The 15463-nt window shown below is 38.5% G+C and overlaps 1 protein-coding gene across 2 annotated transcripts in view; it reads left to right on the top strand.

Moving 5' to 3' along the window:
- Positions 1–15463, top strand: part of LOC136882193 (arylsulfatase B) — a 286880-nt gene that overhangs the window by 246139 nt on the left and 25278 nt on the right. For both annotated transcript variants that reach the window (XM_068225672.1, XM_067154756.2), the window contains exon 7: positions 5583–5888. In XM_068225672.1, the coding sequence (XP_068081773.1) occupies positions 5583–5888 (306 nt within the window). The remainder of the gene's footprint in view (positions 1–5582; positions 5889–15463) is intronic.

Raw genomic sequence — 15463 nt, 5'->3', positions numbered from 1 at the left:
CTTACCAGGGATTAGTGTGTGGTTATTTAGTGCGTGTAATCGAAGAAAACACAGAATGCAGCACGTGCTTGAATAACGTTTCTACCTCATTTAATTCATCCCCATTGATAGCTGCGCTAGCCCTAGCAACGATTTATTGGCCTAATTATGAGGCTTCAGAAATTTGTTGAGGCGGCTCTACCGTACTGCAAGAAATCTTCAAGTCTGCTCCAGATTATAAAAAACTATGTTCTACCTTCTTTGTGCCAATGTAATTTTTTAAAGTGTTTGAGTAACAATAAGCACCAGGAACTTGTGTCAGAAACTGTGCTGGCCAAAGTCGTGAAACCTCTACTTAGTAATGTAGGGAAGTACCATACAGACAAATTTTCCAGGTTTTCTTGTTCGTCGCAACCTCTTTCTCGAAAAGTGCTGAAGCTATAACTCTCTAGAGCACCACTTTATACGTAAAATTCTTTAATATTTCTCTTACTTTCAGATTTTAAATTTTGCTGGTATGCTTATCTAGTTGTATTCACGCGGTAAATGGGTACGTTTGGTGCTGCCATCTAGCGACAGATTGTTTGTAAGGCGTGTTACACGTTTGAGTATGGAATGAGCAGGCAGTTTAAGCAGCCATAGGATGCAGATCGAGCAGGCAGTGGATATATATATAAAGAAATCTATAAAATCACTAACATTTTTTAGAAACACAATTTTAAAATAGCCATCAAAACAAATAATAAAAATGCAATATCTTATACAATTCCACATCAGTTAATAGAATTAATAGTTTCTCACAATCAGGAATTTACACAATCAAGTGTAATATTTGCACTTTCTCATATGTTGGACAAACTGGGAGAAGTAACAACACAAGATATTCAGAACATATTGATGCCCTAAGATATAACAAATTCTCACCAGTAGGTCAACATGTGCAATATTATAATCATAATTTTACTAACATAGAGCAAGATATGGAAATCCATAAGATATTAAACAAAGGCCCCCTACTTGATATAACGAAAAACTGTTTTATACATTTAGATCAGTATTTCAATTCAAACTACAACCTTAATGACATTTCAGAGAAATTCAACATTCTATTTAACCTTCCCATTATTATTTTTAGAAATTCTAATTTAACAAATAAAAAATCAATTTTCCATTCAATCCTTGGTACCTTTTTGCAGCATTTGCCACTATTCCCACACTCCTCAGCCCCACCATAAAATAGCCTCTCCTCACTTTCCCGCTCTCTATGATCTGCCCTACCCCGTTCCCCTTCCTTCCTGATCATCCTTCCCTTCATACCAGTTATGCAATACGACCAACACATCGCAGCGCAAGGTAAGTCAGATATTATATTTTTATTATATTATTTATGTTTACTATTCGATCGGTCCCCTTTTTTCAACAGCCCTTGTACTAATTTGGCTTTTTATTTTTATTATTATTTATCAGTTCACTTGTTTCTGCATTGAGCTGTGAATCTTTTCCACCTACTTCACAGAAATAATTTGACTTTCAAGCACAACTTTTGCCTTCAGTTTTTTAAGGACATTAAACTAGAAGCTATTCGATCGATCCCCTTTTTTCAACAGCCCTTGTACTAATTTGGCTATTTATTTTTACTTATCAGTTCACTTGTTTCCGCATTGAACTGTGAATCTTCTCCACTTACTTTACAGAAATAATTTGGATTTTGAAGCGCAACTTTTACCTTCAGTTATTTAAGGACAATAAACTACAATGTACCATGATTCTACATTGTTCACTGCGTGTACATCAATTGTTTTCTAAATACCACTGCCACCAAATTATGACTTACAGCTGTCAGGAATTTGTAGCGAAGGATACACAAATTTTCAAGAATCTTCGGCATCCAGATTGATCTAATTGAATCATCCTTCAACGGCAGCTAAGTGCCTTACTTTAATGCAATTTTTGCATAATTTAAAACTTTTACCTCCATTGTGACTGTTTCATCTTCAATTTTATAGCATCAGACCACAATGTTTCTATGATATATGTGCATTGTTTATGGACTATTCAATATGTTATGCAATTTGTGTTGTTGGCTGCTGATGACCTTGACCTTAGGTCGAAACTTGTTCCAAATACATGTTTCATTTGTAAAGTAACCCGCATTTCAAAAACTTTGTACTGAAAAGATGGAACTATTACACTAAACTTTTAATTTTATATGTAACATTGACAAAGTTCGTCATGATGACGTGACCTTATTACTAAATCAAAACCCACCCTCTTTCACACCAATCATTAAATTTGAGCTGATTGTTGCCAATGGTATATATATCCATTTCATTGTGATTAAGTTCATGTCATCTTTCTAATACTTGGAAATGAAATATTTACAATGAAAAAGATAGCAGTTTTAAATCCGCTGCCCCAGGCAGCTGCCTAGTCATAATAAGCCTCTGTGTTCGACACCCATGATACAACAAATCTTATACTCCATGATGGTCATGAACCTTTTGCACGGAGATAACTCGCAAGAAATAATATTTAGAATTACATGGAATTTACTCACTATAAAAAATTTATATTACATGTTTCAAGTTCTTCAGATACAAACTCAAAGTTTGTCAAATAATTTTCTTAAAGATATGTTTTCCTTTTTGTTTCATTATCCTTTTAATATACACATTAAAAAATTGCACTACTTCAGACTAAATAGTTGCTGTATCTTTAAAACAAAACAAAAAAGGGTGAAAGAGACATACAGAGGTGCCATATGAGCATTAATTATTGCCCGACAAAACAAAAAATGAGAACCTCTACAAGAGTACAGCTTTGCTTTTTTCAATTTGAGTTACTGAATACAGCTCACAGCAGTACCGGTGAAACACCCTTGCACTGATGCATGCCTTAATTTGCTTGGCATACTGCCCACAAGTTTGTCAAGGTAATGTTGGTCCAAATTGTCCCACTCCTCAATGGTGACTCGGCGTAGATTTCACGGAAAGGTTGGTGGGTCGTGCATCCATAAACAAACTTCTTTAATCTATCCCAGGGATGTGTGATAGGGTTCATGTCCGAGCACATGGTTGACGTTCTAATCGAGCGATATTGTGATTATGAAGGAAGTCATTATCATCAAATTAGGACAAATTCTTCTCCATATTGCTGGTGATACGGTGTCACTATGTGACCCTATATCTATGATCACTGGGAACTAGCACAAGGATCATAAGAGGTGAGTCACTTGTAACTAAACAAAACTTCATTAGACAGCAGGCCTGTACAACTGGGCAACGTACCCATCACACTGTCCAAAGCAAGCCCAGGGTCATTACTTCCCTTCGGCTATGTTATTGCCTCTCCCTCTCTGTTGACTGGCATATGGTAGCCGCACATAATGCAACTCCAAAACATCAGGGAACTTCCAACTTGCTGCACGTGCTGGACAGTGTATCTGAGACATGAAGCCTAACCAGACTGCCTCCAAATACATTGCCCACGATCATCAGGAACTAAGCTCATGCGACGTTCAATGCCAATTCCGAAGAGACCATTTAGCATAATGTTGGGCCCATCTGTACCATGCCCCATGATGTCTAGGTTTGAGAGCTGGGCCTTGCCATAGACGTCGACAGTGAAGTTGTACCTTGTGCAGCCTGTTTCTGAACATTTGTGTTGAATAACGTATGAATAATAACACAGTAGAGGTTTCCACCTATTCAGTACTAATATGTATTTACAATATTTTAAATTACATGGAACTAGTTTCGACCCACCTAGGGGTCATCATCAGCCATATTAAAGCATAAACAACTCTTGGCAAAATCCTAAAACATGATATTTTAACGGTAAGAATCTTCAGCTGAACCACACACACCGCAGCGCGAGGTCCAATTTGGTTTCCGCTAAGATCTGAGAATTAATATCTCCACGCGCAGTGTCCACTTTCTTCTTAACCAGAAATTCAAAAATAACTTCACATCCAACAATCAACAATGCTGCCCGTCAACACAGCTTTAATACACAAACTGCCTAATTTCTCTGCTTAAGCTGATCAGTGTCAAGCCGACTCGGCATATAAAGAGTATCACTTTTTACTCTCCAGACTTTGTTCATACTTGTATATATTTTTATATTTTTTATATGTGTCATTTTACTTTGTATTCTTTATTACGAGGACCTACTGTTTTCCATGACTGTATAACTCTTACAACACTTAGCACCCCATTTGTACTCTGTTCCAAACTTCTTAGTATGTATATTCTTTGTATAATTATTAACGATTACTCACCTGTACCATACTAACATCTCTCATTTCATCTACCACACTTCACTTTATAAATTATATATTCATAAGATTCTTACTGTTCAAATATCATGTTTTAGGATTTCCCCAAGAGTTGTTAATGCTTTAATATGGCTGATGATGACCCCTAGGTGGGTCGAAACTAGTTCCATGTAATTTAAAATATTGTAAATACATATTAGTATTGAATAGGTGGAAATCTCTACTGTGTTATTATTCATATGTTATTCTCAGTTCAATACGGACCAACAACATGAAATTAATAATCCCATTTGAGTTGAAACGTGATGATCTGTGACTGTCCGAAGATCATTACTCTGCATGATCTCATTGTATTCATGGTTCATTCAAGCTGAAATTCCAATGTAACGGTAATCAACTGCAGTCGTAGTCCTTGGACAACTTGTGCGAGGCAAGTTGTACGGATTTCGTGTTCAAACCACATCACTTTCATTACGGTCCACACATCGAGCAACTGCCCTTGTTGACCATCACATGTTAAAATTGCAGGTTGTGCCATCCTAGATGCTCTACACACTGTTTAGAACACTCCTCTAATGCTTCCACACAAGCGCTACAACTTCAACTGAAATACTGCCTCCTATTTCAGCACAGTGTTTTGTCTGTGGTTTGGGATACATGCAGTTGTACGTTTCAAACATCCTAAGGGTCATCTTTCCAGCCTATATAGGACATGCCAAGACAACAACACAGTGAAATGACACACAGGAGTAATGAAAAAAAATGATGTATGTATAATCTTACGCAAATTTCTAGAAAGATGCATACAACAAGCTGTCCCCAATAGAACAGCACCTTCTCATACGCCAAAAGTATTTTTATTTAATGAACTAATGTTTATGATACACGAAAGTATGGTCAGTTAACGAACAAAAGAGGATCATTCATGCCGGGATACGTGTTTGTTAAATCGAAATACACAAGGATAACACACAACAGGCAGCTGCTCCAGAAATTCGTGTGCAATACAGGACTACTATTTAGCCTAAAATAATAACTGATTATGTCAGAACTTTGAAGAGAGTATCATTTTAAATAATTATATTGGTTGCTAACTGTAGGGTTTAATTCATTTAAAAGCTGAGTAGACCCCGTTTTGCAAAACCGACAATCAAATAAGGATTAATTGTTTGGTAAAATGCGACAATAAGACCTTAGACAATGGCAGCAAATATCGAAGATATTATAGGTCATTAATATGTTGATGGGAAGTACTAATAAAATCATGCGACTTTTATCACGATATCAACAGCCACACAAAACATCAAGCTTGCTTGTTTTCTTTCAGATCAAGTTCACACTGTTTGAGGGTGGAGTGCATGGAGTTGCTGCAGTGTGGAGTCCTCTCCTCAAGGACCGTAGACGAGTAATGTCTCAACTGATGCACATCACAGACTGGTTCCCCACACTCTACCATGCTGCTGGAGGAGATCCTACCATGTTGTGGGGGTTGGATGGTGTAGACCAGTGGGAACAGCTGTTAGCTGATAAAGGCAACAGTTCCCGTCAGGAGATGCTGCTCAACATCGATGAACATCAGAACAACTCCGCATACATCTACGATCACTGGAAACTAGTACAAGGATCATATGAGGTGAGTCACTTGTAATTAAACAAAACTTCAATAGACAGCAGGCCTGTACAACTGGGTAACGTGGCCCTCACACTGTCCAAAGCAAGCCCAGGGTCTTTTCTTTCTCTACAACTATGTCATTGCCTCTTCCACTCTTTTGACTGATTGAAGTTCCGCAACTCTACAAAGTGACCGGAAAATCTGAGGAAAACATTGTCTAAACATTTTCCCAACTTCTACTGGATGGATGGCCACCAAACATTCTAGTATGTTTAGTACTACACTCATGTCCAAGGGTTAAGAGATCTTCGAGATCCACTGAATAACATGAGGTATGGTGATAATTTGTGCACTACTATGCTATTTGTTTTATGTCACACCGACACAGACAGGTCTTATGGTGACGATGGGATAGGAAAGGAAGCAGCTGTGGCCTTAATTAAGGTACAGCCCCAGCATTTTCTGGTGTGAAAATGGGAAACCACGGAAAAGTATCTTCTGGGCTGCCGACAGTGGAATTCAAACCCACTATCTCCCAGATGCAAGCTCAGCTGCGCGCTCCTAACCGCATAGCCAACTCGCCCAGTAATGTGTGCACTAAAAGGTGACACAGTGATACTGATGCAAGCTATACAGGGAAACGGACAAGGACTGACAGTGTGTGGCATCCCTCCGCAGGTTAAGCAGAACATCAGTACGGGGATGTGATGGCATTGCATGGCAATACAGGATGCACAGCTCCCCATACTCTGGATAAGGTCGTCCTGCTTGACTTGCGGTAACACATCCCATTGCTGGACAGTGGCCTGTGGTCCATGGTGGCACTGTTAGGTATGCAATCCTTCGGCCTAGAGCGAACCATGTACGTTCAACCGGTCCAGGGAGCAAGCTGACCACACTAGACATTTGATGTCCTCATGTTGAAGGTGAGTGGGCGGGCATTATATCATCCATCAGACGGAACCAAGGTCTATTTGAACTCCAAAAAAGTCGCACTTACTGTTACAGACTTCACCCGTGACAGTACAGTAGCGTATGTGCTCCTAACATGATGCTTCCCCGGACAAAAACAGTGGCCACCATATTGGTCCTTTTCCACAATATAGACAGGGCTGTAATGTGTCCCAGGGGCGCACCAGATGAATAGACTGTGAGAATCATTCTCCAGGCTAAACTGCGACTCGTAATCTATGATCTTCATATCTGTATTGACGAACTACACAATTAGAAATAGGAAAGGACTTCCACCTATCAATACTTATTTATTGCAATTATTATGCTACAGTACTGGTTTCGACCCCCTACATGGGGTCATCTTCAGTTGAACAATACATTCACATATAGATCATGAAGCTATCAAACGCAACTCAACCACACCAATAACAGTAAGTACATATTCAAATTAGCACACACAATCCTTAAAGATTCCTCCAACATAAAATATCACTCACAGCTCAATTGTATCTTCCACAGATAATTATAACATCACTGCACAACTACAGATGGGAAAGGAGCTACCACTTTGAATCCTATGCCACTCAAATTTTACGGATGTCACAGGACAACATGATTCAACTTGAACATAAAACAACAAGATTCAACACACAGCAGAGCTGAATATACATATTTTATCCTAATTGTAACAATACGCATGCCACTCCTTTTAACTTGGAAAGTGTTTTATTCTATGTATATACATGAAGACAAAATCTTTTATACATATACTGTGATAATTTTACATGCAAATCATATTATTCAAGCTCCAAAAACATCAACCAAGTGTTCAATTAGGAAAATAAGACTTGAACATAGAAGTCAACCGATGAACTGAATAACACGCAAGACACGAACGTTCACATGCATGAAGTGTTCCTATATATATTGTTTTTATCTTATATACTTATAAGTTAGTTTTGAGTGGAGATAGTGTTCTATAAACTAATTTTAAGACCTAAAGCGTATCATTATAGATATACAATTGCATTGTCACATATAGTGACATACACACCAGTTCCCGTTTCGACATGCTCCATTTGGACGTGACCAAATATTTGTTATCATATGGTATTCCCCAGACAATGTAATCTTAATCATAGCTTCATGACCTGTATGTGAATGTATTGTTCAGCTGAAGATGACCCTATCTAGGGGGCCGAAACCGGTACTGTAGCATAATAAGCGCAATAAATAAGTATTGATAGGTGGAAGTCCTTTCCTATTTCTAATTGTAAACTGCAACTCATCTGTGAACACAACATTAACCCACTGTTCCTAGGCCCAATCATGGTGGGCAAGACACCACATTCGACGAGCCATGCGGTGATGGGTCGCCGAGCATACAAAGCAACCTTTCCAACCCAATGATAAGAATCTGATGGGAGATAATGACCCAGAGGCTGCTGTGAGGTCTCTGGCCAGTGCAGATGCCATGCTGGCTGGTCATCTTCGGCACTTAAAACAAGATAACAATCCTTTTTGCAAATTGCTTTACGTCACGCCGACTCAGATAGGTCTTATGGCAATGATGGGACAGGAAAGTGCTGGTAGTGACAAGGAAGCAGCCGTGGCCTTAATTAAGTTTCAGCCCCAGCATTTGCCTGGTATGAATACGGGAAACCATAGAAAACCATCTTCATGGCTGCTGAAAGAGGGATTCGAACCCGCTATCTCCCGAATACTGGATACTGGCCGCACTTAGGTGACTGCAGCTATCGAGCTTGGTGATAACAATCCTGACATTGGGTTGTAGTACATGGTCGACCATGCATGCACTGCCGTTGAACGTTTCTTTTCTCCCTCCTGGAATCTTCTCTATAACCATAAAATGAAGGTACGGGTGACATTCAACTCCCGGCCCAACTCGCCTGACTGGTCGGCCTCTAATCTGCGGATGGTCTGGCTGCACATAATGACATCCAAATATGTTTGCTGTGTCAGCCTGTGACTCGAATACTGTGTGCAAAACGCACACAACACGCAGTCAGAATCACTGTACTGCAAAAACCTCTGCCTACATGGACTGGTCTCATATCAAGCGTGCCATGTATGTCCCGCATTGTCCAGCCACAGTGTAGTGCACACATTATTGCCATGCCCATGATGCACTGTATTCTCGTGAATTTTGAAGATAAATTATGGGCACCTATGTTAAGTTCATTTTTTTCTTTTTGGAATAAATAATAAAAGTAACATAAAAAATGGAAGTTCTAAACAAAACATTAGTTTAAACTGTTTGGGATTTGCTGATGATCTTGCACTAATAACCAATAATATTCAGGAAACTGAGCATCAGATAATATTTCTGCAGAAAATAGGTCTTAGAATTTCTTTTGAAAATACTGAAATCATGTTAAATGATCCTCCATTTGAAAATTTGAAATTAATATTGATGAACATGAAACCTAAATTGTTGATAAATTTAAGTATTCAGGTGAAATTATAGCTTATAATCTAAACAAAAACCCAACCTGGCAAAATAGAATAAATACATTAAACAAAGCAAATTGTGTCACCAAAAATGCATACAACAATAAAAAGCTTATCAACTGCAGCAAAATTAAGACATTATACAACTGTCACACAGCCAGAAGTAACTTATGTAAGTGAAACTATTTTCAAAAATAAATAAATAAAATACTTAAGACAGAGAAAATAATAATTAGAACGTGTAAAAGTAAACAATATCAAGCTAATGGCCATTGGAGAATAGCTTAATAACACAGTTTATAAGGAAATCAAACCAGTACTGAGCACAATTAGAAAGAAGTGTATCTCATTTTTAGACATCTTATTAGAATACCGGAAATTAGAATTAGTAGAAAAAATATGGAATAGCAATACCAGAATTGAACGGATCACAGAAATTAAGGATGGTATTAATGAACTCCAAATAACACTAAATGATCTCAAGAACAAAACAGACAAAATTAAGATTCTCAATGACTTTCATGTGAGAATGGACACCAAAATTAATAAAAAGGCATAAGGTAGAGTGTTCTTAACAGAAGGAAGGATGTCAGCATCTGAGAGGATGAAAAAATATTGGAAGCACATAAAAGCTAAATTTTCTTTGTATAACTGACTGGAGTGGTCCTGTGTTGGCCATAAAATATAATGAATGAATGAATAAATAAAACTGTCTGAGATTAACCAGCGCACAGAAACTGACTTCAAATATTGAAAGACTCACCCAGATAAGAAGATGCCAGACACCTCAGAATAAGAGTAGCAAATACATCATTATTTAAATTGTGTGTCATTTTATTTCTTTGTTTGGCCTGTAACAATTCCATCAAACTTGATTAATTATATGTTTATAATTTATTATAATGTTCAATGTGTAGACGAATTGTTCATTAAGCGTTTGTTAGACAAGTTTTTGGCTGAGTTTGAGCTGAATTGTCATGACTAGGGCTCGGAAGTTGACGAAAAATCCTTTTCTTCTCGAGCGTCCAAAGACGAGACCCAAAATAATATATGTTCATTCTGGGTCATTGTAGGCCAGAAAATGGTGCGTTTTATTTGTCCTTTCTTTGACTTTTTCAGTGTATTTTGGCTTATGGGTCCTTTCTAGACATTTTTTAGATCTTAATGACATTTTTTGCTACTTCACCTGATTTTTATTACAAGATATTAGAATCATTCCGTATTGACGTTTTTCACTTTACAAAGGTAAAATTAAGTGTATCCTCCTAATTCAATACATCATATAATTCCATCATTAGTTGAAGTAACCAAATTCCAACATGTTTTGGTTTGTTTGAGCCATCTTCAGCCCTACACCACCCTTTCCCCCTCCACTCCTTCCATTCGTGCAAACACAGTTGAGCCAACAATAGACTCGATCGTACTAACGGGACCGTTACTTTGAGAAGGCCAGGCCGTTTTGAGAGGACAACCACCGTCTAAACACCATAAGTTTAAAGCTTTCTTCACACCCATTTTACACTTTTTACTTATCAGCCCTTCTCACACAACCTCATTTTTCCATTACATATTGGAACTTCATTGATGGTTTCCACCAGGTCACTTACAGTTTACCATGTATCTGTCATCTGCTTTAACACAGCTTCTCAATTTTTGTCATCGCCCTTCCGACCTTTTAAAATAAGGCAAACAAACCAGCCAACATTGTGAAACAATGGTCGAGAATGGGATTGCTAGATTGAGAAGATATTGAGAATGCTGCTGTTCTAAAGTTCTTTAATTCCATCAGCGTTTTTCCATCACTTGTCACATGCATTTCACCTACACATGTCCGACTCGTTGGCTGAACAGTCAGTGTACTGGCCTTCAGTTCAGAGGGTCCCGAGTTCGATTCCCGACCGGGTCGGGGATTTTAACCTTAATTGGTTAATTCCAATGGCACGGGGGCTGGGTGTATGTGATGTCTTCATCATCATTTCATCCTCATCACGACGCGCAGGTCGCCTACGGACGTCAACTAGAAAGACCTGCACCTGGCGAGCCAAACCCGTTCTGGAATATCCCGGCACTAAAAGCCATACGACATTTCATTTCATTTTTACCTACACATTATCTCAAGCTTGGTTTCTCAAACTTTCTCACTCCCGCTCCCCTCCTAGCCATTCGATGTGATGGTGTTTCTACAAAGGCAGACTTTCAACCTGAGTTTTTGACACAGTGATTTCGTCCTGTTTTGTATTGTTATAAAACCAAATTTTGTAAACTAAGAGGTCCGCAACCTCGCTATGTGCACTTATTGTTCGTTTCCATCTGTATAATTTGTTTTCTCAGGTCGCCTACGGGCGTCAAATCAAAAGACCTGCACCTGCCGAGCCGAACCCGTCTTGGGATCTCCTGGCAGTAAAAGCCATACGCCATTTCATTTTTCATTTCTTTTCTTCTTAGGTTACACAGTTTTTAGATTCAATTATGTTTTGTATTAACCCCTGTTTTCACTGAATTTTAATGCAGCGAGTTGCTTTTTCTCCACATGATGTAAATATTGTGTATTGGGTTATTTTTATTTCCATCATGTATCTCTTTTTTTCTTTAGTATTGAACCCATGACCTTTGTGCCCTAAGAACATTATGCATAAATCGACAATCATTTAAAAGTTGGATTCTTGATAGCATGGATTTGACACGTGACGAGGGGGTGATTACCTTCGGTCCCACGCTCTGGGGTACGTGACGTCAACCACACGTGTCAACGGCGGAAGAATCTCAAATCATTTTTGTGAACTATTTCAAAGTGCGTGTACATGGCGTGACCCAAGCCAAGTCAACAAAATATAGTGCCTATCAAAGGGGGTCAATCATCTCGCAAATCGAACCCGTAAAAATTTTAAATGTCCATGAACACTGCCGCCAGAAATGTAGCAAGCATGTAGTCACTTTCAAAACTCTTGAAATTGCAGTTTAGGTAAGTCAGAAAATTTATAGAAATTTTCTTGGCGGCAAAGGGAGAGATCCGAAGAGAGGGGGTAACTGCTATAAATATGAAGGGACGCCATGACGAAGTCTCCTTCTCCGGCGTTTGTGATACAAAGCGGACGAAAATTTGTTGAGCTGCTCTGCGAAATCAAACAACGAAAGTAGACTGAGTTCAACTGCAGATTTCAGCCAGTGTGGCTAGGTCTTGACTCCGTGAGGAGATAGTTTTCTTGAGTGAAATAATTGTACCAGATAGGACGGTCAAAGTACTGAATAAATTCTAATGTGATTAAGTAATTCGTGTGCGGAAATAATTATAATCCATCGTGTGCACTCAGCAAACAAGTGAAGGGTATTTTCTTTTTTTTATGCTTTATTCCAGGAAACCTGAAGAAACATAATGGTTTGTAAAGCCATGAATGTGAAAATGGCTAAATAAAATGCCAGGGTCGCAGGTGAGCCCTATGACTACATGAGGTAGGTGACTTTCCATCTTACTACCTCTTATATCTTGTCTCATGATCTCTAAAAGTGTATTTGAATGGGGATATACGGCGCAGTGGTCACCCCTACTAAGTTTGTAAATGTGAGAATACGACTAAAAGAGTCATTTGTTTTATTTTCCACTTGGATAAAAATTTTGAAGTCTTGCGAGTGCCGTATAATGTTGTAAAAAGTTATTGAACAGGGTTTCGAAGTGATATCACGTCCAATGTAGATCGTCATCCGTGTGAGTGTATTGCCTATATTTTGTGATGCCAAATTAAGATGTTCAGTCGACGTAACATTTTCCTGTCTGCAATTTGAGTTAATAATGTAGAAATCCATGGTCACTCTTTTTCAATTGATTGGAAGCGCGCTGTCGGGTGAGAACCTAGGGTGATGAATTTGGTCACGGAGAGAAACGTTTTTCTAGGCCCATTTTAAACTGTGTCTGACTGACAATAAAAAGATCTAGTAGAATGTTTCAGTCATTTTGTTCGTAAAAATCAAGTTATTAAATACGATCTCATTTATGCGAAGTTATTCATGAGTAATGCATTGTGCCATATTAGACGTCGAGATTTCTAGTAAGGATTTTATTCCAGTTCTTTGTCGATGGTAATTGTGGAGCTGGGAAACAGAGGTTAGTTTTGTTGATATGAGATTTGTGAATCAGGTTGGACCTGTCATTGAAGCCGGGACACGGAAGTCCGAGGAATGTTTTATATGAGTTGAGATGAGATGTGCGAATCAGGTTAGAGTCCTGTCATTGAAGCCGGGACACGATAGCCCGAGGTATATTTATAATGATGGAAATGGAAAGAAATTCATAGAAATCCATAGCGGTATTAATTGGCGACGCGTATAATTAGTGTGGGCATCTTGAAGCATAATCTGTGCATTTTGTTGGTTAGAATATCGTATTTGTTTAATTTTGTCGGCAGAGTTTAAAGAGAGCATTTTGAGAAGCCAGTCAACTGTGACTAAACCAGGTGTTTCATGTAACTGCCAAGCGAACTTGGGGGATGAGAGGCCTCAGCTGTGATAACGGGACAGGCGTGGAATTGAGATTGTACTGTATTCTCGGCCGGGGAAAACGTTAAAATGCTGGATTTAGTTGAGATTCATAGCCGGTAATGATCTGAGTATTGCGAAATACTGTAATTGGGGACGTAATGAACATTTGAAATCACGAACTTTGAGTATAAGGAACAGAGTAACCAAAGTCAGGGTTGTCCAAAATATAGAGCGACGGTGGTGGTGATGATCGGTTTGTCTGTGAGGGGTGTGCAAAATTCATAAATGGTAATGACGAGATATGGCATCGTAATTATATGGCGAGTTGTTTGGTTTGTACGTAGATTATTAGGATATCCAAGTGTTAATAACGGTTAGGACTAGATTAGATTTTAAAGTGTGAAATCGTGAGACAAGATATATAACTGGACATGAATTATGTAACAATTCTTTTCCAGCCAGATAAATATCGTAAGATTGAATTCACATCACAGCTGCGTAGAAATTTGTGAAGAAACCAGAGTCCGCGGAGATAAAATTTACTGTTCTTTAACATTTCGCTAAATCATTTAAATTTATTTAATTATTAAATTCAGTGAAACCGCATTTTGAAATAACTTTAATCAAGCGAATAACTTGGAGATGCATTCTGAAAATTTTAGTTTGTTTTTCTGGGGGAATATTAAAATATAAAGTAACGTTTAAGGGGACATATCCGAAGGAAATGTTTGTGAGCATTGCTATTGTTGTAATTATTGAACTTCGATTGATTGAGCAGTGAATGTGCTGGAGATAGTAAAGTGGAAACTTTGCTCATCAACCGATGTAACTTAATTGTGTTTAGCCTTCAGCCTAGAAACTTGGATGGTCAGGGGGTCATCAACCTCTGTGACTTAGATTAGGGCCATATGCCATTGTAGCATCATTTCCTTGCGGTCATCATCCACAATGACTTTAAAGTAACTTAGAAGATTAGATGTCGGTCCATGACATAGACGCAGGTCACATCGATTCAATTAAGGGTCCATGCCGTAGAACCACTCTGTGGCACACACCGATTGGACGGCCTTAATTATACCCAGAGTCCAGAGTTCGTGTTACGAGGGCTGGACCATAACGAATCACTATGATGGTACATGTGGTCTCACATTGAAGCCGAATTTAAGGATTTCCAGACTTTCCTTTCTTAAATGATTAATAATTGAGACAATGGTTTCTAGTATGAATGCCCGTCAGGCAGTTACGTTAAAGTCTCACACCAGTGTTCTGACGTTTATGTAAAAATGATTGTGGTGTCCAGTGGACACAATTGACTTCTATGATACCATTGACATATCAGATGGCTTCAGAATTTTCCTGAATAAATAGGAATCTTTTAAACAGACCTTTCATTCCAGTAGATAGATTAGAATTACTGAGTCCTACCTTTACCTCAGCAAGTGACGAAGAACCCGATACGACCCAAGAGACAGATCTCATGAACTTTGCTGATAGGTAAGAAAGGTAGGTATCCCTCAATATGGACCAAAAGGGTTCAGTATGTTTTTGGCACATTTTTAGCTTGCATTTTGTAAATTAGTTCAACCCCTCCCTTTTTTCACTGAAGATGGCTCAAATGAGCCGAAACATGTTTGAATTTGATTACTCCATCTAGTGATGGAATTATATGATGTATTGAATTAGGAGGATACACTTTG

This window comes from Anabrus simplex, chromosome 1, assembly GCF_040414725.1.
Source record: "Anabrus simplex isolate iqAnaSimp1 chromosome 1, ASM4041472v1, whole genome shotgun sequence".
NCBI classification, from domain to species: domain Eukaryota; kingdom Metazoa; phylum Arthropoda; class Insecta; order Orthoptera; family Tettigoniidae; genus Anabrus; species Anabrus simplex.
Note: the sequence above shows the minus strand (reverse complement) of the source record. Positions and strands in the feature narration are given on the sequence as shown.